This window comes from Vulpes lagopus, chromosome 2 (genome assembly GCF_018345385.1).
Source record: "Vulpes lagopus strain Blue_001 chromosome 2, ASM1834538v1, whole genome shotgun sequence".
In the NCBI taxonomy this organism is placed as follows: Eukaryota; Metazoa; Chordata; class Mammalia; order Carnivora; family Canidae; genus Vulpes; species Vulpes lagopus.
The window spans coordinates 26,613,495-26,638,222 of NC_054825.1; the positions used below are offsets into that span (position 1 = coordinate 26,613,495).

Consider the following 24,728-nt stretch of genomic DNA (forward strand, 5'->3'; position numbering starts at 1 on the left):
CACATAAAAGTCTTGTTTAGAAAATCTTTATTTGGAACAGGTGTGAGCTTCCTCTAGGTCCTTGATAATCAAATCCCTTCCTTGGGACTGTAGCATCAGCATCCCTTGTTTGAAATGAGGAATCTCAGGCCCAACCCAAAAGTCAGAATCTACATTCTAAAAAGATGACCAGATAATTCAAATTCGCTTTTAAACTTGAGAAAGCACTGCCCTAAAAGACTGATTTCACTGACAACACATCCTGAGGAGCAGAGTTCCAACAGGATTTCACATCTGACCAAAGAGGGGGTCCTAGAAACTAACTGGAGGTAAGCACATCCCTGATTGTGTTCAGATTGGAAAAGTGAGATGTCTGGCACTAATACCATTGAAAGAAGCACAACAGCACTTGAGAATTCTCTCTAGTTTGTGTTTATTAGTCTGCATAGTGACTTAGATCTTCCAAACACTGGGGAACCCTCAGCCCCATTAGAACATAGGAATGCAAGTTAACTTGTTTCAATGCCTGTTATAAAAAACAAATAACCCTTTTTAAAAAATCTGATTTAACACATTTTTTATTTCACTTTTTTCCATTTCTTTATAAAACAGTCATCTCCTCACTAGCAGCTCTCTCCCCTAAAGTGGGGGAGGGGGGGTGGAGGAGGTTGGACACCTCCAAAGAAAAAGGGAAGGGGGAGAAGGGCCCAGGGTTACCTCCTGAGGTTCTTCTGGGCCTGTTTCAACAATGTGTCAAAGTCAAGAGAATCGAATTTACTCTTTACAGGAGCAGGGTCAAAGTCTTCCCGGTTGGAGTCTATAAAAATAGAGACAGACATCAAGGTCTCTGACAACACTTCCCTACCACAGGGTCCTCAAATAGCCAGATAGCCAGTCTCCTCCCACCCCAATAATGGATGGAAATAGTATAACCTTGGTTTTTAAGTCAAAGAGAGAGCCCTCATTTCTCCTCTCATCCCACCACCCCCTAGGTTCTTTGTCACATTAAGTATTAGGTCAGTTCCATGAAAGAGAGCCCCACTCTCAAAAAGGCTGGGAGCCCTTCTGGGGACTATATGAAGTATACCAAAGCCTCGGGGTCTCTTCCACTCACCAAGATCAGAATAGCTTCTCTTGCAGAACTGCCTGCGGCCCCCAAAGCAGAGATCAAAGGGCTGTTCATCTGCCTGCCTCAGCTTGTGGCCACTCTCGATGGCTGCAAATGCCTCCTCAGCATAGCGGTAGGTAACGAAACCATAGTTGTCACTGGTGGGGAAGGTGAGGCAGAGGCTAGAATGCCTATTTGGGCACATGCTATGGTGAAGAAATACTTCCCAGGGTATAGAGAGGGACTGGGGTGGTTCTTCTCAGTTCCCAAATGGCCAGCCCTTTGACTGTGGGAGTGAAGGGGTCATCCTACATTACCTAGCACAAAGAGCAAGGGGGAAAGACAAGCATCAAAGTAAATGGACGGGACAGAAAAGACATTCTGACCTTAGGGCCCAAGCTTACCCTTGGACACGGAAGTGGATAGTGCACTCCTCAATCTCTCCGAAAACAGAGAACCTCTGTTTCAGTTCTGACCTAGTCATTCGGCCAGGTATCTTCCCAATAAAGACCACTCTTCTCTCCTCCTATGTTGAAACAAGGAAAATTGACACACCATGAACCACGGCAACTGCTGTAGAAGATTCTCCAAGCTCCTGGCCCAGGGGCAAGTCCCATCAATCCCCCAAAACCCGTTCCTCTACTCACTATTGCACGCTCCTTCTGCAGCACTCTCTGCCTTTGGTAATGGTCATGTGAACGATAAGAACTGTACCTGACATGAGAAGAAGGTACCAACCATCAGCCAGCACCCCCCACCCCCCCGACATTAGGTAGCTCAAATCTCAGAACTCCTCAGGCATTTGCATCCTAGAGGCACAATCTCCCTGATCGTATACTATACTCACCGCCGCCTCCTGTCACTTCTCCGTCGGGGGGATGGGGAGCGGGACCGGCTTCGAGAACTGGATGACGAAGATGAGGAAGAAGAGGAAGAAGATGAGGAGGAGGAAGAGGAAGAGCATCTTCGGGAACGTCCAGAGGAACTGCAACTGGATCTGGAGGATAAAGGAGCATGCAGGAATGCTGGGAATGGTGCAGATATATTCTACTTACCTCACCTTGGACCCATCCTTCCCTCCCAGTCAGGAAGGTCAAACCCAAAGGCAAAGCAGAGCAAAAGAGTTCTAGAAGAACTCCACAGACGACCAAACTGAGGCCCTCATGAACTTTAGATGTATCTGGAATGTTTTAGTGTTTTGGCACAAATCACACTTTCAATTATGCAATTAAAAACAAAAATATTTAACAAGTCAGAGTGAGTGAAGAAAAATAAATGGAGACTCAAGAGTTAAGGGGCTGGGCCCTAGGTCTTACAATTAGCTGGGGGTGCCAGGCCTGGGTCTCTGTGTTCCTGCTCCCCTAACATGTCTCACAGCAATGCTGCGACCATGGTGTAAAAGGAAGGTGACTTGCTAGACCTGTATTAAGAGATCATTTCTCAAGAGGCCATTCTGGTTCCAAAACCAAGAATTCTTATGAATTAAGTAGGAAAATTTGGGTCTGTTACTGAGAAAAATGTACTGTCAGAAAATATATGAGGCCACAGTAACAAAGGAACTGCCCAAACTCTTTCCTCAACAGATGATTAGAACTGCCATTAAAAACCCCCTATCCCACCTTCCGACAGCCCACCAAGAAAAGAGAAGTGAGGACTACTGATACAGTACGTGACAGATTAAACATGGGTGAGATCTAACCCTAATGGTCTCCCAAAGGCAGGATTGGTCAAGGAAGCAGGAGACCTCAGGAATATCTCTAACTCAAATAGAGGACAGAAGCTATCTTCTCACAGCTTGCCTCCTTCAGTAATCCAAGAAAGGGCGAAAATACAAAAGCCAAGACAGAAGTGGAAGCCTTAGAGCCTGAATGTATCAAACTCAATGTGCAAAAGCTTTCAAAGTAAACTGGAGGAGAGCACATGGACTTCCTAAATGAAGAGGACCTAACAGGGCATCAGAGCTCACCTTCGCCACCTCTTGTGTGGGGGGGAGAGGGACCGGGACCGGGACCGGGATGAGGAAGACGACGATGAGGATGAGGAGGAAGATGCTTCGCTGGTCCGGTTGGACCCAGAGCTGACAGAACGGCTGCTGCGGCCACGGCAGCCCTGCCAGCCCCGGCTTGGGGGGCTGGCTGACCTGCAGGCTTTTCGGTAACAGCGCACTGACCGCTGCTTGGCTGAGGGCTCAGGGGGAGTTCTACTGTTCATGTCATTCCGGCAAGGTGAGGCCTCAGGGGACAGCAAGGTGGATGGCGCGAGGCAAGGAGCTGGGGGATCTGCCTGCTCACTGCTAGTCCTGTGATCAAGTGGCTCCTGGGAGGCAGCTGTGCGTGGGGGCAGGGGGGTGACTGAGCCCAAGGACAAGACCGGTTTGATGGTGATGTCCTGATGGCGTTTGACGTTCCATCGGGAGCCCACCTCTGGAATGACTAGGGCAGGCGTCTTTCTGGGGGGAGTCCTGCTCCGGACACAATAGTCATGGTCCCCAGAGCCCACATGGACTGGACTAGGGCCATGGACCCCTTCTTGGAGGCGGGTTGCAGCTGGATGTTTGGCCTCTGTAACTCCTTCAGGCTTCAGGGTTCCCTCCTGGGCGGTGGACTTAGGAGATTTGGCTTTGGCCAGCAGTGAGACAGCAGCCAGGGGCTTCCATAATTGGTGGGGAGGGGTAGCTGGAGGGGTGAGCCCTGTGAGGGGAGGGAGGATGGAGATAGCAGGATGAGATCCGATTCTACACTTCCCAGCACTGCGTATATAGGCTCCAGTGACCCCCACTTCATGTCACAAAGTACACAACAGTCAACAGCCCAAATTCTCCCACTGTTGCAACTACTCCTACCCTCAAGTTTCCTATCTTAAAGACCAAGTAATAAAAACCCAGCCAAAAAAAAAAAAAAAAGAACAACCCAGCCAGCTAGGGTCCTCCTGAACCCCTCAACCTCTCACTGCCCCAACCTAGCTAGTGACTGACTCCTCTACCTCTCCATTCTTAGACCCAGCCCTTCCCCCTAGTACTGCTTGACTTCAGGACTACATCTTGCCTGGACTCCCATAATCATCTTCCAGTGATCTCCTACCTCAGGCTTCACATCCATCCACCTATCTCTTCTACATTCCTGCTACAGGGAGCACCCCAAAACCAACTGCTTCTTCAATGCACAAGATGAAGTCCAAACAACTTAACATGGCATTCAAAGTTCCCGTAGTCTGACCTCCTACTTAACCACTTGAGCTTTATCTCTTGCTTTAGTTCTGCCCACCACCCCCATCAGCCAATACACTCCAGCCAAACAACTCACAATTCCCCAAAACATTCCAGGCTGGTTTTGTTTCTTCAGTTCACTCCAGCTGTTTATTCTCCTTAGAATGCCCCATCCCCTAAATCTATCTGATTGATATCAGTGATTTTCTCAAACCTCTGCTGCAGGGATTATACCTTCTATATATAACCCTCCCCTCACTGACCCATTTCAGACCCCACTATAAACCACAAAGGCTTCTTTAACAAATAACTTCTGATACTCAACATGCTCATTAGTTTATACATCTGCTCCCTGGACCATGAGAACCTCAAGGATGAGGATCACATCTCTGTATTCCCAACACCTACACACACCTGGTACAGAGCAGGCTCTATAAACATTTGCTGCACAAACTAATCAAAGGCCGAGTTCGCCACTCTGAACCCACCTGCCACGTTGGCCAGTTCTGGGGCTTGTAACCGGTCTAGGGGCCTCTTCTCCTGGGGAGTGTCAACGCTGCTGGCGGGGGGGAAAAGGGAAAGCCTGGTTCATTGCCTCCTCAACATCTTGTACATCTCTTTTCCTCACAAAGCAATGAGAGAGGGGTGTGTGCAGAGAAGAGAGGGATGCACAAACTGTCCCTATCACTCTCCTCCAGCACAGAAGGGCTCTTTGTGACTGTGATGTAGGCTGGGTCTCAACTTGGCTCTGTTCAATTCTAGGAGGCAGACTGGCTATGACCTTGAATCCCAACCCCCCCCACCTCCTTTAAGCCAGGAACCTTGCCCACCTAGCTTAAAACCCAAAATCAATGTGGATGGGAACATCCTCAGCAGAACAGGATAGGGTACCATGAACATGAAAAATGAAAAAATGCCTCTCAGTGCTGGAAGACTAGGGAACAAGGATGTCCAGGGTGCCTCCTCCATGAATTAGGAGAGCCCTAGCATGAACATCTTCCCCTACTTGATTTTATACCATTACCAGTATTGAGCAAGCTTAAAAGTCTGTTAAACAAAAGAAAGAAATCCCCAAAGCCACGATGTGCCAGAAGATAAAAAGCACCTCCAGGACATCTAGAATCCCAGACTGGCATCAGCAGAGAATAGTACACATCCTCCTACCTCACCACCCAAGACTGTGTCTAGTAGTGATGGGCTGAGGGGGGCACGGGAAAACAGGGACAGACTCTAAAGCTGACTAAAAGTCCCTGCAACAGAAGCATCCAGTTGACAGTCCTGAAGTGCCGGCCGGCTGCTGACCAACAGCTGTAGGGTAACTCGCTCATGTCTCCATACTCACCCTGAGTTTCCTACAGCCAGGCTGTCAGCAGGAGCCGGGGGAGGGCACTCCTTTTTGGCTGCAAAGAAACCAAATTAGTTAAAAGGCCAACCAGATGTTCAAGATTGAGGTGGACAAAAGGGCTGGCTTGGAGACCCAAAGAAGGAAAATCTACTTTACCTATATATTTCACTGGGCTCTCCCCAGAGAGGTCCACTCTCTCCTAGTGGGTACCCAGGTACTATTTTTAATCATGTCTCTGCTCACAGACATCTGTTAACTCCTCATGAATCTGCGACAGAGTCCAAACTTCCAAGCCTAGCATGCAAGGTTCTACATGACCTAACTTTACTCCTGGTCTTGTGGTCTACTTTTGTTCTACACTTACCATATTTTATATTTTTCCTTGTACTATAGATACTTGTTACTAAGTCAGGAATCATTTTTAAAATTTTCCTTCCCAATTAGACCATAAGCTCCTTGAGGATAGGACACAGTACCCTCTACAGCATCTAGATCCTTGCTTTGTACTGAGAAAGCTGAGCTACCCCTTGCCTTCCAAACACACTATACACAGTCATTCCTGTACCTCTGTCTTTATTCACCACACAGACCCCCTGTCTTCAGGATCCAGCTTGAGAGCTACTACCTTCTAGAAAAATGTCCCCTACCAACCCAACCCACTTCAATCTCCACACCCATCTACTCTTCGTAATTCTTGCCATGCTGTACCACCACCCCTCTCCCTGGCTTAGATTGTATTGTAGATGAACCTTGTCTCCCCATTCTGACAGGGAATAAGATTAATTCTCTGAGACTGCCCCTCCACCACTCCCTTCCTTTCATCTAAGCAACAGGGCTGGGCCCAAATTAAATAGCAACAGAAAGGGGTTTAGCGTAGCTACCCAGGCTCCTCACCTTCGGATTTCTCAAACTGTTCCAGCAGACTGGACAGGTCCGAAGCCTCAATTCCTGTCAAAGCACACCACACAGGATTGGAGACAGAAAACTCGTCTTAGAATTCCCAAATCACCTCATTTCTCCCTTTATGCTCCCCCTACCCACTGTACTAAGTAAACTAAGGAGGAACACAAAGCAGGAAGGAATCAAACAAACTCAAGAGCTCTGCCTCTCAGGAACCCTCCAAACAACCTACCTTCCAAACAACCAAAGCTCAGCCCCGTCAAGGTAGTTTACCTTGTTCTACGGAGTACATTCACCATCCAAGCCCCTTGCCCTTTACTCACATCAACTAAACTGTGTGGCACTTACCAATCTCACTGATGAAGGCCTGTACCACATCCTCAGGGCCTTGAGTACGTGGGGTAGGCAGGAAGGAGAGTTTCCTTAGACGGGCTGGGTGGACAGCAGGCAGCTTAGATATAGTGCTCTGCTTTGGTGTGGGTGTGGAAATAGCCTTGGCAACAGAAGAGAGGGGCTTCTCCCTGGGCCTGGCTTCTTGGGTCTCAGGCTTTAGCCTCTCTGACGCAGGCTCCTCAACAGCCACACTCTCAGCAGACAGACATGGTGGAGCCTTGATCTGGGGGCTTTGCACTGGGGAGGACATCCTGTGTTTCATATGAGGAGATGCAGGCATGGACTTGACCTCTACCTTGGTGGGCTCTATTGGTGGAGCTCCCTGGCCAGCTGACCCAAGACAGAGGGGAGGAGCCATTGACCCAGGAAGTACACTTTCAGAAGGGCCAGCTGGAATGCCACTGGGCTCCACCTTGGGTGGAGGAGCAGCTCTCCCAACAGATGCTAGAGGCAAAGGAGGTGGTGGCAAAGTAGGCCAGAATGGAGGGTGTTGCAGCCCTGGACCCCATCCCAAGGGCCCATAGGCACAGCTGGAGCTATAAGGTGGGACTGGGGCTGGAGGAGGTACCCAAGGCACATTGCAAGTGGGGGGCACAGCATAGGTGCCAGGAGTACCAGATACCAGGGGCATTGTTGGTGGGGGGGGCAGGCAAGGATAGCCAGAAGGGGACACAGGGGGATAACAAGGCCAAGGTGGCACAGGAGCATAATGAGTATAGGGATCAGGTGGCACTGGCCTCATAGACATTGGAAGACTGGGAGGCTGCAGTGGTGGTGGGGGCAGACTGGGGATCGCCTGCCCACTTGTAGGAAGGGGCAGCACGGGGGTCAGGCCTAGCCCACCTGGAGGAAAAGGCAAAGCAGTGGGCATTGTGGGAGGCATGGGCTGCACAGGAGGTAGAGGTCTTGCTGGTAGTGGTAGCTCTTGGGATGGCACCTGCTCAATGGTAGTTGAGGCCACAGATTTGCTTACAGGTGGCTCAGGACTAGAAGAAGCAGGGCTGGGACCCACAGGCACAAAACAAGCCTCAGGGGGAACCTCAGGACTTCTCTGCAAAGTTGTCTTCTTGGCAGGGGCTGGTGGGATGATAAGACAAGGGATGTCTGCTAGCCCTGTGGGAGTCTCTGGGAGACTGGGCCACTTCCCAGCTGGAGGCTGGGGACTCTTCTCTTCTGCCTCTGCTTGGCGCTGTTGCCTTCGTCGCCGGTACTCTGACAGGCTAAGAGGCCGAGGTCTGGCTTCCTGGGTTGTGGCACTCGTACTACTTTCTACCTTCACAGGACCCCCAACCTCCTGGACTTCGGGGATGACAGCCTTTAGAGGGTCCAAGGACTCTGACTCTAGAAGGAGCCGGGGAGCTGGATTCCCCTGGACTGATGACACTGCACCACGTCTGGGATCAGATGGCCTAGACTTAACTAGCACAGGATCAACTGGAGCCAGGTCACTGGGAACAGAGTCAACTGGTGCTGAGTTAGCTGGGACAGGGTCACCTGGTGGCAAGTCATCTGAGATGGGAACAACCACTGTAGGGTCAATTTCTGCTGAGTCAGCCAGAACTGGGTCAATCAGCACTGGGTCAGCTGGCAGAGAGACAACCAGTTCTGGGTTTGCCGAAGCAAGGTCAACCAGTGCAGGATCAACAGGTACAGGGTCAGCTAGAACAGGATGAACTTCAGTGGGATCAGTTTCAACAGCGTCAAGTGGCATGCGGTTGGCTCGAGCAGAGACATGGGTTGGAACAGGGTTGGCTTGGATGCTGTCAACAAGGTTGGAGTAATGGTCTAGAGGATCTTCTTTAGCACAACTAGCTTGCCCAGCACTACTCTCCAAGTTCCCAGAGCTAGGTTTCTCCAAGGCAGCTGCCCAGGCCCGAGCCCAAGCCCGGGGCTTCCCTCTACTACGAGGAGGCCCAACTTCTTTTTGAGGTTCCTCCTGAGGCACATTTCTTGCCTGAGAGGTCACCTCTGTAGCCATGGTAGGCTGCCCACGAGAAGATGACCTCAGCCTCCTGGTATAGCCTTCTGCACAGGATGCTGGCTGCTCTTTGCTCTTCTTCTTCCTGCCCTTTCGAGCTCTCTGGGAGCTCAGCATTGTGTTGGTTGGTGTGTTGTGAGGCTCCTTGGGCATCATTGGCTCCATGACCTCCCTGGGCTTCAACAAGCAGACTGACTCTAGCTTTTCCTGGGAGTCCACTGACAACCTCTCTTTCTCAGGGCAGAGGTCTTCCTTGGGCACAGCAACCTCTGTCTCTGACTCCAGCGTAGGCATGAGTAGCTTCAAAGCTGGACTGGCCTCTAGTGAGTCATCCAGGAGCACAGACTGGGGTCTGGTAGGGATCTGCCGTACCACAACTGGGATCTCCAGGTCATTACCAGCTGTGGCTGCCTGGCCCACTATCTCCAGCACCACACAATCCTCAGGCAGTGTCAAATCATCCGGCTGCTCCTGAAGCTCATCCTCAAGTGCTGTCAGGTGGGTGAGGTTGGGCAGGCAATAGGGATGCATGGCCCGTACCAGCTCACTCAAGGAGGAGATGCTCTCGTCACCAGCTGCTTGCACTGCCATCTCTGAGGCTGAGGTTTTCTCTTCCTCCTTGGGGCAGGCCAGGTGCATAGGAAAGTCTGGGATATTGCTCACGGAGTTGTCGAGTTCCCCAGCAAGCATCTGGCCACCGAAGTTGGCCACCTCCTCCTCCTCTTCCCCATCACTACGCTGCTGGGGAGGAGGGGATTGGCCCCGGCGAGCTCTTGACCTGGAGGATCTCCAGCTAGGAAGCTTAGGGGAAGAGGTTTCTAAGAAGGAAGGTGGGGAGAAGTCCCAAGGAGGATCTGAGAGAGACATCTCAACCTGTGAGAAAAAAGAGAAGCTGCAAGTTTTCTCCAAGGATACATTTTTCCAGGCCTGTCTCCACATACTCCTCCCTCCTGGGAGTCTCTGAGGCTCCCTTGGACAGGCTTACCCCACTCACTCTACTACTGCCTGTGCTGGGCCCCAGTGTGTCAACCGGGGTGATGAGGTCACATTCTGGGGGTGTCCGGGAGAGAGTGAGCAGCTTGTGCAGCTGAGAGAAAGGAAAAGACTTGAGATGAGTGCTTCACAACCATATGAGTAGGCCCACAGTCGTGGCTCTAACCTTTGCACCAACCACACACCCCCTTCCCCTGGTCCCACACTCACAGAGGAGCCCTCCCGAGGTGACACAAGTAGTTCTGAGTCAGGAATGCTGTCAAACGGAGACAGGTTCTCGGAATCTGCATTGTCCAAGATCTCTGTCAGAGCTGTAAGTAGTGACACTTCATTCTGGTCCTCCAGAGATAGCCTGCTCTGCTCCAGAAAGACAACAGGAAGGTCTCACCATCATCCCTAATCATCTACTGGCCAGTGAGAAGGACTGAACACCAAGGGAAGCAGGCTCAGTTCATCTCAATTGCCAAAGAGAGATCTAAAGGATGCCTGGGTAGCTCAGCGGTTAAGTGTCTGCCTTTAGCCAGAGAGAGATCTGAGTGCAGTGCAGAAAGCATGGGCTCCAATCTCATTGTCATCTCCCACCTCTGTAGTGCCAAGAGGAGCCTATCAGAATTGAGACTTAGGCTTATGCTTCATATACTCCTTCCACCCTCAGACAAGATGTGGGATGCTCAGCAGACAGCCCTTGGCTAGGCTGGAATTGGACTCAAAATAGACTGGAACCCTCTGGACATGTGAGATGAGGGCCCATGCAGCAGGAAAGGCCTTGGACTATTGTTCAAGCCAGCCAGGGCACCCTCACATGGGACATGGTCTGGCAGCCTACAGCTCCAACTCTGAGACAAAAAACACACTTCAAGGACTTGGTTTGGGTATCCAGGAACCAAGATCCTGGGAAAGCAGAGCCACTGAGCCATAGCCTAAATGCACAGCTCCCACCCAAAGACCTTTTTAAGCCCAGCCCCAGCTCACCTCCCCAAGGCTCCCAAAATCCTCAATGAGGGAGATGAGGGAGGCATCCATGTAGCTCTGCATGGTCCCCAGCAGTGTCTCATCCTGCAGTATCAGCTCCTCCATCTCCAGGTCCTTATCCCGCAGGCAGGGGCCAAGCCGAGACAGACTGACAAAACCAGAATCCTCCCCTTCCTCATGCAGCAGCACCTGGGACAAACAGGATAGTCAGAAGGGCATGAAAGCTACAGGGCATGGGACTTCTGGGGCATCTGTGTGATAGGCTCTGTAAACCGTGTGCCCAGCCCTCCACCAATGGCCCCAAACTCAGCAGGAGCCCCACCAAAGCCAAAAATCTGGACTTGCTGGGCAGAATGAAATACAACCCATGAGCCAAAGTACCAATCAGGATGGCAGTGTTCAAGGACCTTCTTCTGGGCAAAAAAAGGTTTGGACTCCATCCAGAAACAGTTGGAGCCACAGACGGTTATTAAATGAGGGAGTAAGAACATCAAAAAGATCAAGATTTTCAGAAAAGTTGTCTGCTGGTAGTGGTAAAAGCAGATAGTCTGAGGGGTACACCAAAGGAGAGGTGGTCAGTGAGGAGGCGACTTCAGCTCCAACCATCTTACCTCCCTCAAATCCTGCTCAGACCTCTCTTCCCTGCTTAGCTCAAACCCTACCTTCTTCAAGAATACTCAGGTTCCCCAACCCATGCTGATCTCTCCTCATATCCCTGAATTCATTTGCCTCATAGCACTTATTTTTCTGGCAAATGTGATGTCCCTTGCATCATTACTAAAGCTGGATTCTAAGTTCTTCTGGGGCAAAAAACCCTTTGTACCATACTAGCCTATATCCTTCTTGAATCTTGGGTTTTAACATTCACACTTCAAACTTTTATTTTGAAGGCCCTACAGTGTGCCACTCAACTTCTCAATGGTAGTTCCAAAGAAAAAGTCTCCTCCTAACTCTAACAGGACCACATGAGCACAAAAGAGAAAGCTTGATTCAGTACATGGAAAAGCCCCACCCCAACTCTTGCCTGAAAATTAGCAACATCTTTAGCCTTGTCAGGCAGGGAGCCTCCGCCCAGGCCTGTCAAGAGTGTGGGCGTGGGCGGGGCCAGAGGTAGCTAGAATGGGGCTGGCAAGGCCAGAGGCCAGAGCCAGGGGTATCTCTACTATATGAGAAACAGATGATGAAAGCCAAAGAACAGAAACAAATACAGACAAACCAATCCCCCCTCCCCTTCTGCACCAAAGGGAAAGTTTACACCTCTTCCAAGGGAGGAAAAGAAAAAAGAAAAGGCAATAGGTGTGACAATACCCCCATACCCACCCTCCTAATCAAGCTGAAGAGTTCCAGTGCCCAGAGAGGAAGGCTAGATACACTATAGGAGGCCAAGTCCAGAGAGGAAGTGAAAGGTGGCAGGTTTTAGGCACCAACTCCTCCCAAGCCTTCACAATCCTATAATTACAACTAGCAGCTGAATATCACCTGGCTCAGCAAACACTCGGGTGAGCAAGGAGGCTGCATTTCAACTTGTCCTGCCACCTACCTGACCTAGCTACTGGGCCAGAATCTTACAACAATGTCCAGCTCTGAGAACTACTCACAACCCCCATCAGGAAGGTATTGGAGCCCCAGTCAGAGACATACCCATCTTCCCCTGACATCATCTATCCCTCAATCCCCAAGAAGCACAGCTCTCAGACTACCAAGATCATCTAGGGGCTAAACCCAGGTTAAAAGAGAGCGAGCCACCAGTATCTCCAGCTTCAGCAACCTTCCAACTGGCTTTCCACACCCAGTCTCTTCCCTATAGGATTCAAAACCAACTACAAACTATTAAGAATACACAACTGATAACTTTTTGAGACCCTCCCTAAACCCCTCCAATGGCATCTTACTGCTCTTAGCACTAAATTTAAACTCCTTAAAATAACTTCAAAATCCTGGTGTTCCCCACTAGGTACTTCTACTCCAGTGTGTGTCCTCCTCTCTCTTGCCTCTCTCTACACGAGACACACAGGTCTCTAAGTTTTTTTGGTTTAAGAGATTTTATTTAGGGGTACCTGAGTAGCTCAGTTGGTTGGACATCTGCCTTTGGCTCAGGTGGTGATCCCCAGGAGTCCTGGGATCAAGGCCTACATTGGGCTCCCTGCTCAGCAGAGTCTGCTTCTCCCTCTGTCCCTCCCCCTGCTTGTGCTCTTTCAAAGAAATAAAATCCTAAAAAAAAGAAAAAAAAAAGATTTTATTTATTTGACAGAGAGATAGAACCAGTGAGCACAAGCAGGGGGAATGGCACAAGGGCAGGGGAAAAGTTGCTCCCCAAGCTAGGAGCCTGACTCCCCAAGCAGGGTCCTGGGATCATGACCTGAGCTGAAGGTAGATGCCTAACCCAAAGAGCCACCCAGGCACCCCTTGCCATTTCTTCAATAAACCTTGTTCTCTCCCACTTCAAGCCCTTCTCGCACTATTTCCTCTGATGAAAGCCTCCCTCCCCCACCACACAGCCTTCAAAAGTCTCAACTTAAAATGTTCTTTCCCAAACCCTGCAATGTAGATTACTACTGCTCATTATGTAATCCCAAATATGCTGCACTTTCCTTTTGTCCCACTCATTATTTATTGTCTATCCCAATAAAACCATCCTAGAGAACAGGGACTATGTGTGGCTTACCACAGCATCCCTTCTGTCTAAACACATTATCTCAATAAATATTGGTGGACTAACTAGCTTCCACATATCCACCTTTATGAGGGAGAGGTGAGAGATGAGACACACATAATTTCTCCAGGAGATCCTCTCCAACCCCAGATGACCATCTAAATTGGATTACTGCTGGGTGATGGATTCTTCCTGCCTCTCCCATAAAAGGTGAGCAGTCCCCAAGCTAGGGCCCCAGAAGCGAGAGTTTGGATTGGTTTGCTGGAACGGACATAGCCTGCAGCCTAATTCCCACCTAAAACCAAAACCAAACCAAACTGAACCACCCAAAAGTTTTCAAGGACTTGGCTTAATTAAGAGAGATAACAGTTCAGACTAAGTCCTGCCCACCAACACTCTAGGTAGCAACTTTTAAGAAGCCCTCTGCTGAGGAGTGAGATGATAAGCTTCTAAGTATTGAGAAAACCAAGTAAACAGAATCTTGACAGAAGCCACCCCATCCAATAAATGTAGTATTGAATAGTTTTTAAATCTCCTTTTCCCATCCGAGAAAAATTCCAAAGAGCTTTAAATACAAATCACCTCAGTTTATATGTGTCAGTTCACAGAAGCAAGCCTTAGCTGCCTACTCAAAAGAGACGCTGAAGGAAAAAGGGAAGGAGAAAGGATTCCCTTTCCCTAACTTAGTCTTGTCCCACGTATATGTTGACACTCCCCAAGCCCCTTGAATCACCAATGAGGCAGGTCCGCAGGCAACCAAAACGCCAGTGCCCATGACTCACAACCCACGACAAGCCAGTCAGACAGAAGTCGCCACAAGCGTACTCCACAGCCCTTCTACCCTCCCCAACACACCCCACCATCCGCAGGCAACTGACTCCCCGCACATCTGGAAGGTCATTCACCATTCGCTGTTGAGGCGCCGTGAACCAACGCAGGAGAAAAAAACTACTCCAAGACCCTGGGCAAAGTTGACTCTAACAGCCCCTAACCTTCTTTCTCGGCTAGGGGCCCCCAACCGGGTCGGAGATGGCGGGACGGGCTGAGACACACCCAGTTCCCAGCAGTGCGGCTCCAACGCCGATACGAGATGCCGGGCAGCCTGGAGCGGGAGCCACGTGGACATCCCCTCCCCGCCCCCACGTGGACCCGCGGGCCACCCCCCCACCAGAAGCCCAACCCACGTGGGTGCCAAGGCCTCCTAGAGGGGGAGGGGAAGCCGACAAGTTCTCCCGGGAAAATTGCTCCCCCCCCACCTGGCTCCGAAAAGGCACTGCAGCGCGGTGCTAGCGGCACCCCCACTCGGCATCCTTAGGAAGGAGGTCTTAACCCTGGATTCCAAGTCCGAATCCCTGACCCCCCACCACGGGCCATGTTTCCGACACCTGACTATGCCCTTTCGGTGTTCCAGAGGAATGGCCATAGGGACCCTGTCTCTGCCTACGTCCCTTTAGCAAACAGCCCAGATCCATTCGGCCCAACCCGTCTCCCACAGGCAGCCGGCTTCTCCTCCCGAGCGCTTCCTCCCTTTCCTGTGGCGTCCACGTGTCACCGCCCGGCACACGCCGCTTTGCTGCCAGCCGCGGGCCGCCAGCCAGTCTCTCACCTGCTCCCCGCCACTCACAGAGCCTACAGTCGCATAAGGCGCTTGGCTCCGATTCCCCCAACTGCTGCCGCGGACTCCACCGCCGGGGTCGGGTCCGGGGCCCCCACTCGGAGACGGCGCGACTCCGTCTCTGCGTCCCCGGCGCGCCGCCATCTTGGCCCCTGAACACCCAGCGCAGCTCTGGTCGCCGGCGCCGCCTCGCCCAGCAGATTATGGGAAGGGAACTACAATTCCCGGAAGACACTGCAAGACTACGGTTCCCAAAAGGCCTTGCGGCGAGGCCCCCTAGCACCTGGGAAGAAGGCCCTGGCCTCGCAAGGGAGCCTGGGAATTGTAGTTGTTTTAAGCGGAGCCGCAGCGGCACGCGCTATAGACCTACTGTCACGCTTAGTTCTGTGTTCCATGGGGGAAATCTAGTTGAGGAATGCGAGGTAATAATGGGAGAGTTACATTTGCACATCTCTTTATTTTCCTATTTTTTCCAACTGTCCAAACGCCTTCTTATCTGGCATTCTAGAATGCGGTATTTTCCTTTTATCTTAGTCAAAGTGGGCCCGTGTTTTGAACCAGCACCCCCTAGTGGGCACCCGCACTCCAGGCGCTAACCTTCACGTACTTTACTGCGCCACCACAGCTAGTTTAATATTTTTTTGTTGTTATAGTTTAATCTTCTTTTATTTCTAGTTTCATTAGGAAATAAATATATACACCACTGTATAAGTTTAAGGCATGTAGCATGATTATTTGATTTACATGTACTGTGAATGATTATCACCATAGATAAGTTCAGCTAACCCATCTTCTCACATGGATAAAAAATATTTATCTCCTTGTGATGAGATTTACCCTTTAACAACTTTCCTATACATCATATACCAGTATTAGCTATGTAATGTTGCACATTGTATACCTACTACCAATTTATCTTATAAACAGAAGTTTGTAGAATTTAATCTTAAAATCCTCATTTGGGGGGACCCTGGGCTACTGAGAAACCCACATTGGCACCTCATTACCAAATGTATTTCTTGCTGCTGCACATTATCTTGCTGTCATACAAAGACAACTAGTGTTCTCCTGCCTTTGTTTTTCTGTTTGGAATATTCCAACTTGGAAACATCTTTCATGCTCTCTTTTATTTAGGAGAGTCTTATTGATCATCCCAACCAATCATGAACCCTCTCTATATTTCTACAGTCCATCACTATCACCGCTATTCATTCATTTACCCTTTAGACGCTCCTTATTGTTTTTTTTATTTTTAAAAAAGTTTTCTTTTTTAAAAAATATTTTTATTTATCTATTCATGAGAGACACAGAGAGAGAGAGGCAGAGACATAGGCAGAGGGAGAAGTAGGCTCCATGCTGGGAGCCTGATGTGAGACTCAATCCCAGAATCCCAGGATCACACCCTGAGCCAAAGGCAGACACTTAACCGCGGAGCCACCCAGGCGTCCGCACATACACTCTTCCTAAAATAAATAAATCTTTAAAAAGTTCAAGTAGCACTAAACTACATGTAAAACTATATATAAGGGGCCTACTAGATAGCTCAGTTGGTTAAACATCTGCCTTTGGCTCAGGTCATGATCCTAGGGTCCTGGGATCAAGCCCCAGATGTGGCTTCCTGCTGAGCAGGGAGCCTGCTCTCCCTCTCCCTCTGCTCCCCCTGCTTTTTGCACGCACTCTCTCTCTCTCTCTCTCTCTCTCTCATAAATAAATAAAATCTTTAAAAAAAAAGAACTATATAGGGATCCCTGGGTGGCGCAGCGGTTTAGCGCCTGTCTTTGGCCCAGGGCGCGATCCTGGAGACCTGGGATCGAATCCCACGTCGGGCTCCCGGTGCATGGAGCCTGCTTCTCCCTCTGCCTGCTTCTCCCTCTGCCTGTGTCTCTGCCTCTCTCTCTCTCTCTGTGACTATAATAAATAAATAAAAATTTAAAAAAGAACTATATAAAAAATGCTCTTGGCCTGCAAATTCCAGTTCTAATCCCCAGATTTAATCTTTGTCACCTTTGGTATGTATTCATCCATACTTTTTCTATGCATGTAAAAATGTATAGGGAAACACACTGGTCTTTTCTTCAAAAATAATGACCATTCCAGGGTCTGGCTTGATCAGCTGAGCATGTTACTCTTGATCTCAGGGTTGTAAGTTTGAGTTCTACATTGCGTACAGAGATTACTTTAAAATCTTAAAAGAGGACACCTGGGGGCTCAGCGGTTGAGCATCTGCTTTCAGCTCAGGGCATGATCCCAGAGTCCAGGGATGGAGTCCCACATTGGGCTCCCTGCGTGGAGCCTGCTTCTCCCTCTGCCTATGTCTCTGCTTCTCTCTCTCTCTCTCTCTCTCTCTCTATGTCTCTCATAAATAAATAAAATATTTTCTAAAAATAAATAAAATTTAAATTAAAAAAATCTTTATAAGAAAAATATGACCATTACATATGTAGGATTCTACAACTTGCTTTTTTTCGGGTAACAATATATTAGTCTCAATCCCAGACCCCAGGATCATGCCCTGAGCCAAAGGCAGACACTCAACTGCTGAGCCACCCAGGTGTTCCACAATATATTAGTTTTTTTTTTTTTGTAAGATTTTATTTATTTATTTTTTTTAATTTTTATTTATTTATGATAGTCACACAGAGAGAGAGAGAGAGGCAGAGACACAGGCAGAGGGAGAAGCAGGCTCCATGCACCGGGAGCCTGACGTGGGATTTGATCCTGGGTCTCCATGATCGCGCCCTGGGCCAAAGGCAGGCGCCACCCAGGGATCCCAGATTTTATTTATTTATTCATGAGAGACACAGAGAAGCTGAGACATAGGGACAGACTATTTGGGAAAACTGAATTCTGTTCACAATTTTTTCATAAAAAATGAAATGAGGGAAACAATAATTTTTATTTCCAATAAATTTTGAAATAATTTGCCTATGAGAAATTAAGAACCAGTATAGGATGGCATAATTCTTCCTCTAGGGAAGAAACATATTCTCTTTCTTTTCTTTTCTTTTCTTTTTTCTTTTCTTTTCTTTTTTCTTTTCCTTCCTTTTCTTTCTTTCTTGCAAAAAGTGATTTTATTATAGCACAGGGACAGGACCCATGGGCAGAACAAGCTGCCTGGAAAAAATAAATTTGAAGAGATGCCCTGTAGGGATGCCTGGGTGGCTCAGCAGTTGAGCATCTGCCTTCCATTCAGGGCATGATCCCAGGTCTGGGGATTGAGTCCCACATCCGGCTCCCTACGAGGAGCCTGCTTCTCCCTCTGTCTGTGTCTCTGCCTTTCTCCGTGTGTCTCACATGAATAAATTAATAAAATCTTTAAAAAGAAAAAAGAGAGAGAGATGCCCTGTAAATACTGGCAGTTTAGCCTCTAGTTATGGTCATTACTCTGGTGATTGGGCTTTGGGAAGAATATTAATGTTAAAGCAGAATGTTGGGTCATTTTGCTTTTTCATCATCTAATGAAACAATCTATTCTCATAATTATGATGTCTGCATACAATCTACTCAAAAATGTAATACATAGGGGTGCCTGGGTTGGCTCTGTGGGTTGTGTCTGACTCCTGATTTCATCTCAGGTGATGATCTTAGGGTTGTGAGATAGAGCCCCATGTTGGGCTCTATGCTCAGCATGGAGCCTGCTTGGGATTCTTTCTCTCCCTCTTCCTCTACTTCCCTCCCCTTGAAAAAAAAAAAAAAAAAAAGATAAGAATATGAATATATCTTTGGATTTCCAGTGCCACCTAAACAAGTTTGTCATGGTTCCTTATCTCCTTGGCAGGTGCATTCCCCCCCCACTTTTATTTAAGATTTTATTTTTAAGAAATCTCTACACCCAACATGGGGCTTGAATGCACAACCCGGAAATCAAGAGTCATATGCTCCACTGACTGAGCCAGCCAGGTGACTGGCAGGTTTATCTCTAGGAGCCATAAAGGAAAACCTCAAGGGTGGCTGGCTCAGTTGATAGAATATACAACTCCTAATATCAGGGTTGTGCATTCCAGCCCCAATTTGAACAGAGACATTACTTTAAATTTTTTTTAGGGATGCCTGGGTGGCTCAGTGGTTGAGTGTCTACCTTTGGCTCAGGGTATGATCCTGGAGTCCCGAGATTGAGTCCCACATTGGGCTCCCTGCCTGGGGCCTGCTTTTCCCTCTGCCTATGTATCTGCTTCTCTCTCTGTGCCTCTCATGAATGGATAAATAAAAAATCTTAAAAATAAATAAATTTAAAAAAATAAATAAATATTCTTAAATTTTTTTAATTAAAAAAATAAAAGGAAAGGGGACCTGGGCGGCTCAGTCAGTTGAGTGTCTGACTGTTGATTTTGTCTGACTCTTGATTTCAACTCAGGTATGATCTCAAGGTCATGAAATCTGAGCCCTGCATTGTGTCAGGCTCTGCTTAAGATTGTCTCTCTCTCTCTCCCTCTGCCCGGCTCTCTCACTTTCTCTTTCTCTCTAAGATAAATAAATAAATCTTTAAAAAAAAAAAGGAAAACCCCAGAAACATAAACTACCAAACTTTGGGAACCCCCAATCATGCGTCTTTTCTCGACTCTATGCTTACCAAAGACTCATAAGATTATAGTAACTGACTCCCCCCATAACATGTTCTTTTTTTTTTTTAAGATTTTATTATTTATTTATTTATTTATTTATTTATTTATTTATTTATTTATTCATGAGAGACACAGAGAGAGGCAGAGACATAGGCAGAGGGAGAAGCAGGCTCCATGCAGGGAGCCTGATGTGGGATTTAATCCCAGGACTCCAGGATCATGCCCTGAGCTGAAGGCAGGTGTTTAATCGCTAAGCCACCCAGGCATCCCACCCATAACATGTTCTATGTTGAGAATGTGTGTTGGGGATCCCTGGGTGGCGCAGCGGTTTGGCGCCTGGCTTTGGCCCAGGGCGCGATCCTGGAGACCCGGGATCGAATCCCATGTCGGGTTCCCAGTGCATGGAGCCTGCTCCTGTCTCTGCCTCTCTCTCTATCATAAATAAATAAAAAAATTAAACAAAAAAAAAGAGAATGTGTGTTGATCAAGTGAAACAAAATGCCCAGTTCAAACAACATATTTTTCAGTGTGAATTAACAAATTAGCACTTTGGTTTATTGATTGAGTGCGTACTATATGTTAGGCACTGGAGATATAGCAATGACAAAACAGACCAAAAAAAAAAAAAAAACCCTCCCTAGTGCAGCTCAAATTCTATTGAGGAGACAATCTGCAAGTAAATACAGAGTTACAATAATATTGGAGAGCTGCTAAGTGCTATCAGAAGATAAATGGGATGGAGAGTGTAAAAGGTGAGTGGGAACAAATTTATATGGTGTGAACAGGTAAGGGCTCTGAGGAGACACTGGAAGTAAGAAGCGCAAGGAGAACCTAGTCATTCAAAGAGCATTCTGTAGTAAGAACAGCATATAAGCTCTGACGTGGGAACCCATAACTGAATTGGTGTGTTCAAAAGGAAGACCAGTTTAAAGTATTTCAGAGAAGAGGGAGAGTATACCAAGATAATGTTTCTCATGTGTATTTAATTTGTGTGAATTAGTCTCCTGAATCTGATGTGTTCTGATTCACTTCCTAAATTGAATCTCTAGGCCTACAACACTGAAGACAAGATCTAGTGTGCTTGGAAACCCTCAAATGGCCCCCAATAAGCTCTGCCTCTTGTTATTCACACTCCTATTAGCCCCACCCCCACATTATAGCAGGGTCGTCTGTGTGAGCAATAACATAAAGTAGAAATGATGATACATCACTTCTGAGATTAGATTATGAAAAGACTGAGGCTTTCAGCCCAGGTGCTCTTGTTTCTCTTTCTGAAGGTAATGTGCCATGTTTGAGAGCAGCCTTATGGATGGCCCACGTAGCAAAAAAACCTGAAGCTTCTGTCCAACAGGCATTGAAGAACTGAGGCCTGTCAACAACACTGACAGTGAACTTAGAAATAGATTCTCTAGCCTTAAACTTCGCAGACCTCGACAACAGCTTGACTATAATCCTGTGAGAGTCCCTGAGCTAAAATACCAACTAAGCCACTTCTGGATTCCTGACTCTTAGAAACTGAGTGAAATAACAAAAGTTTGTCTTAAAGTGCTAAAGTTGAGGGTAACTTGTTCCACATCATTAGAAAATTAATACACCTGGATGGTAGTTACTCTGCCAGGGAGTTGTAATCCTTCAGGCACTATCTCTTTTAGTGCTTTATATTTAGTTCCTAAAATCCACTTTTGAGGAATGGTTTGGTCTTCAGCTTGCTGTCATATGTCTTTGGATGAATTAGAAATATCTCTGGAAGGGACGCCTGGGTGGCTCAGCGGTTGAGCGTCTTCCTTCGGCTCAGGGTGTGATCCTGGAGTCCCGGGATCTAGTCCCACGTCGGGCTCCTTGCATGGAGCCTGTTTCTCCCTCTGCCTGTGTCTCTGCCTCTGTCTCTGTCTTTCATGGATAAAGAAATAAAATCTTAAAAAAAGAGAAAAAAAAGAAATATCCCTGGAAGAATTAGAAAAGCAAAGATTACCATTTTACTTCTACTGAGGAAAAAAATTGAGGTGAAGGAAGGAAGGGTTGAACCATTTGGGCAGAGGCACACAGTGAGCAGATTATTGTTTTTTTGTTTTGTTTTGTTTTTGGCTCCCTAGTTCCACTACTGTACTAAGCAGGTGGTCATTGAAGGAGAAATGAATAGGTTTCATTCACTTGGTGGGAATGCTCTGAGTGACAGGGACCCTTTTGGAAAAAAGGGCTCTTCCCAAATATGTGCATGCGTAAGAATCACCAGAGGAACTTTTTTTTTTTTTTTTTAATTCATGAGAGGCAGAGAAGCAGGCTCCACGCAGGGAGCCCGACGTGGGAGTCGATCCTAGGTCTCCAGGATCATGCCCTGGGCTGAAGTTGGTGCTAAACCGCTGAGCCACCCAGGCTGCCTGAGGAACTTCTTTATTTATTTTTTTTATTTTTTTTTATTTTTATTTATGATAGTCACACAGAGAGAGAGAGAGGCAGAGACACAGGCAGAGGGAGAAGCAGGCTCCATGCACCCATGCACCCATGCACCGGGAGCCCGACATGGGATTCGATCCCGGGTCTCCAGGATCACACCCTGGGCCAAAGGCAGGCGCTAAACTGCTGCGCCACCCAGGGATCCCTTTATTTATTTATTTATTTTTTAATTTTTATTTATTTATGATAGTCACACAGAGAGAGAGAGAGAGAGAGGCAGAGACACAGGCAGAGGGAGAAGCAGGCTCCATGCACCGGGAGCCTGACGTGGGATTCGATCCCGGGTCTCCAGGATCGCGCCCTGGGCCAAAGGCAGGCGCCAAACCACTGCGCCACCCAGGGATCCCCCAGGGATCCCCCAGGGATCCCTTTAAAATGAAGACTATCTAGATCCTTTTCCTTCTCCAGAGACAAATATTTCCTCCATATGGAGATGCCTGGGTGGCTCAGTGGTAACTTGTCTTTGGCTCAGGGCATGATTAAGATTTTATTTTTATTTATGAGAGACACACACACACAGAGAGGCAGAGACATAGGTAGAGAGAAGCAGGCTCCATGCAGGGAGTCCAATGTGAGACTCGATCCTGGGACTCCAGGATCATGCCCTGGGTCAAAGGCAGACGCTCTACCGCTGAGCCACCCAGGCATCCCAATAAATAAAATCTTAAAAAAAAAAAAAAATGTCCTCTATCTGAAGGTGTAGACTTCTGCATATTTAATAGGTTTCCTGGGAGATTGTGTGTGTGTGTTTTAAGATTTTGTTTTTTTAAAGATTTTATCATTTTATTCATGAGAGACACAGAGAGAGAGAGAGAGAGAGAGAGAGAGAGAGAGAGAAGCAGAGATGCACACAGGCAGAGGGAGAAGCAGGCTCCATGCAGGGAGCCCGACATGGGACTCGATCCCAGGACTCCAAGATCACGCCCTGGGCCAAAGGCAGGCACTAAACCGCTGAGCCACACAGGGATCCCCCCCCCCCTTTTTTTTTTTTGAAGAAAGATTTTATTTTTAAGGGCAGCCCGGGTGACTTTTTTTTTTTAAGATTTTATTTTTAAGTAATCTGTACATCGGGGATCCCTGGGTGGCGCAGCGGTTTGGCGCCTGCCTTTGGCCCAGGGCTCGATCCTGGAGACCCGGGATCGAATCCCACGTCGGGCTCCCGGTGCATGGAGCCTGCTTCTCCCTCTGCCTGTGTCTCTGCCTTTCTCTCTCTCTCTGTGACTATCATAAATAAATAAAAATTAAAAAAAAAAAGTAATCTGTACATCCAATATGGGGTTCAACCTTAGAACCCTAAGATCAGGAATTACAGGCTCTACTGACTGAGCCAGTCAGGCGCCCCTTCCTGGGAGTTTCTTACATACTTCAGGAAACTGCTTTGGCAGAGAAAGAAGTGGTAGTTGTATATGGTGATGGTGATAATGATGGTCAAGGGGGTAAGGCATCATATGTTGGGGCAGGGGAAGATAAATCCTGTCCAAATTCTTATATCATTCAACAAAGTTGTAGGACATATACTAGGTTCCAAGCATTCTGTTAGGTGCTAGGAATATAGCGATTATTATTAAGACATAGATCAAGGCAGCCCGGGTGGCTCAGCAGTTTAGCACTGCCTTTGGCCCAGGGCGTGATCCTGGGGACTCGGGATGGAGTCCCACATCGGGCTCCCCGCATGGAGCCTGCTTCTCCTTCTGCCTGTGTCTCTGTCTCTCATAAATAATCTTAAAAAAAAAAAAAAAAAGACATAAATCATCTACTACTCGATGGGAAAAGAAAATTTGTCCTTGGGATCCCTGGGTGGCGCAGAGGTTTGGCGCCTGCCTTTGGCCCAGGGCGCGATCCTGGAGACCCCGGATCAAGTCCCACATCGGGCTCCTGGTGCATAGAGCCTGCTTCTCCCTCTGCCTATGTCTCTGCCTCTCTCTCTCTCTGTGACTATCATAAATAAAAATTTAAAAAAAAGAAAAGAAAATTTGTCCTTGAAAGAGTGATGCCAATAATATTTGTGTTTCAGGAGTAAAAAGATGTGGGAGAAAATAGAGCAAGACAAGATCAGGAGAGGGAGTTGAATGGGACAGGTTCTACGAGCTTGGAAGCAGGAGCCCACTTCCTTCTGGGAACAAGCTAACCTAGTGGCTTCTGCAGCCTGCTTCTCCGTGGGCCTCTCTCCCCTTCTCCTTTCCTTACCTCACCTCTTCTCCTCAGTACCTCCTACTTACACTTCGTCCCGTGTCTACAGTCCATCTTGCACTAACTGGTATTTTAAAAACACTGGAATGCCACTGAATTTTATTCACTTTAAAATGATTTATTTAGGTCATGTAATTTCACCTCAAAAGAAAACAAAAGCTAGGTGCTCATATTCATCCATCCAAATCAGCTGAGCTTGCCATCCTCCAGGACATGTCATTAAAGACCTTCCACATAAGCTCACTGCCTCCCAACCATACCCCAGGTCTATCTGCCAAGCAGCTGTAACATCTCTTTCCATTTTTGCCTGCATCACAATTCCCAAAGCTGCTCCAAAGATGTCCTCTTCTCCACAGGTCTGGTCTATACTAGAAGTAAGTC

General features: G+C 47.9%; 1 protein-coding gene across 5 annotated transcripts; it reads right to left on the reverse strand.

Annotated features, from left to right (window-relative positions):
- Positions 1-401: 401 nt before the first annotated feature.
- PPRC1 (PPARG related coactivator 1) lies at positions 402-15,302 on the reverse strand. Of its 5 annotated transcripts, none has more exons than XM_041745593.1 (14): positions 15,151-15,302; positions 10,874-11,062; positions 10,112-10,258; positions 9,894-9,995; positions 6,886-9,781; positions 6,532-6,585; positions 5,635-5,692; positions 4,781-4,851; positions 3,054-3,777; positions 1,935-2,084; positions 1,735-1,801; positions 1,492-1,613; positions 1,094-1,245; positions 402-796 (listed from the first exon to the last, which is right to left on the reverse strand). In XM_041745593.1, exons 1-14 carry the CDS (start codon positions 15,283-15,285, stop codon positions 693-695), a joined length of 4,971 nt encoding a protein of 1,656 aa, XP_041601527.1. In that variant the 5' UTR covers positions 15,286-15,302; the 3' UTR covers positions 402-692. The 5 variants fall into 5 exon arrangements, with proteins under 5 accessions (XP_041601527.1, XP_041601526.1, XP_041601525.1 ...); XM_041745592.1 differs by having other exon boundaries at positions 9,903-9,995; positions 15,133-15,302; XM_041745591.1 differs by having other exon boundaries at positions 4,781-4,848; positions 15,133-15,302.
- Positions 15,303-24,728: the final 9,426 nt, after the last annotated feature.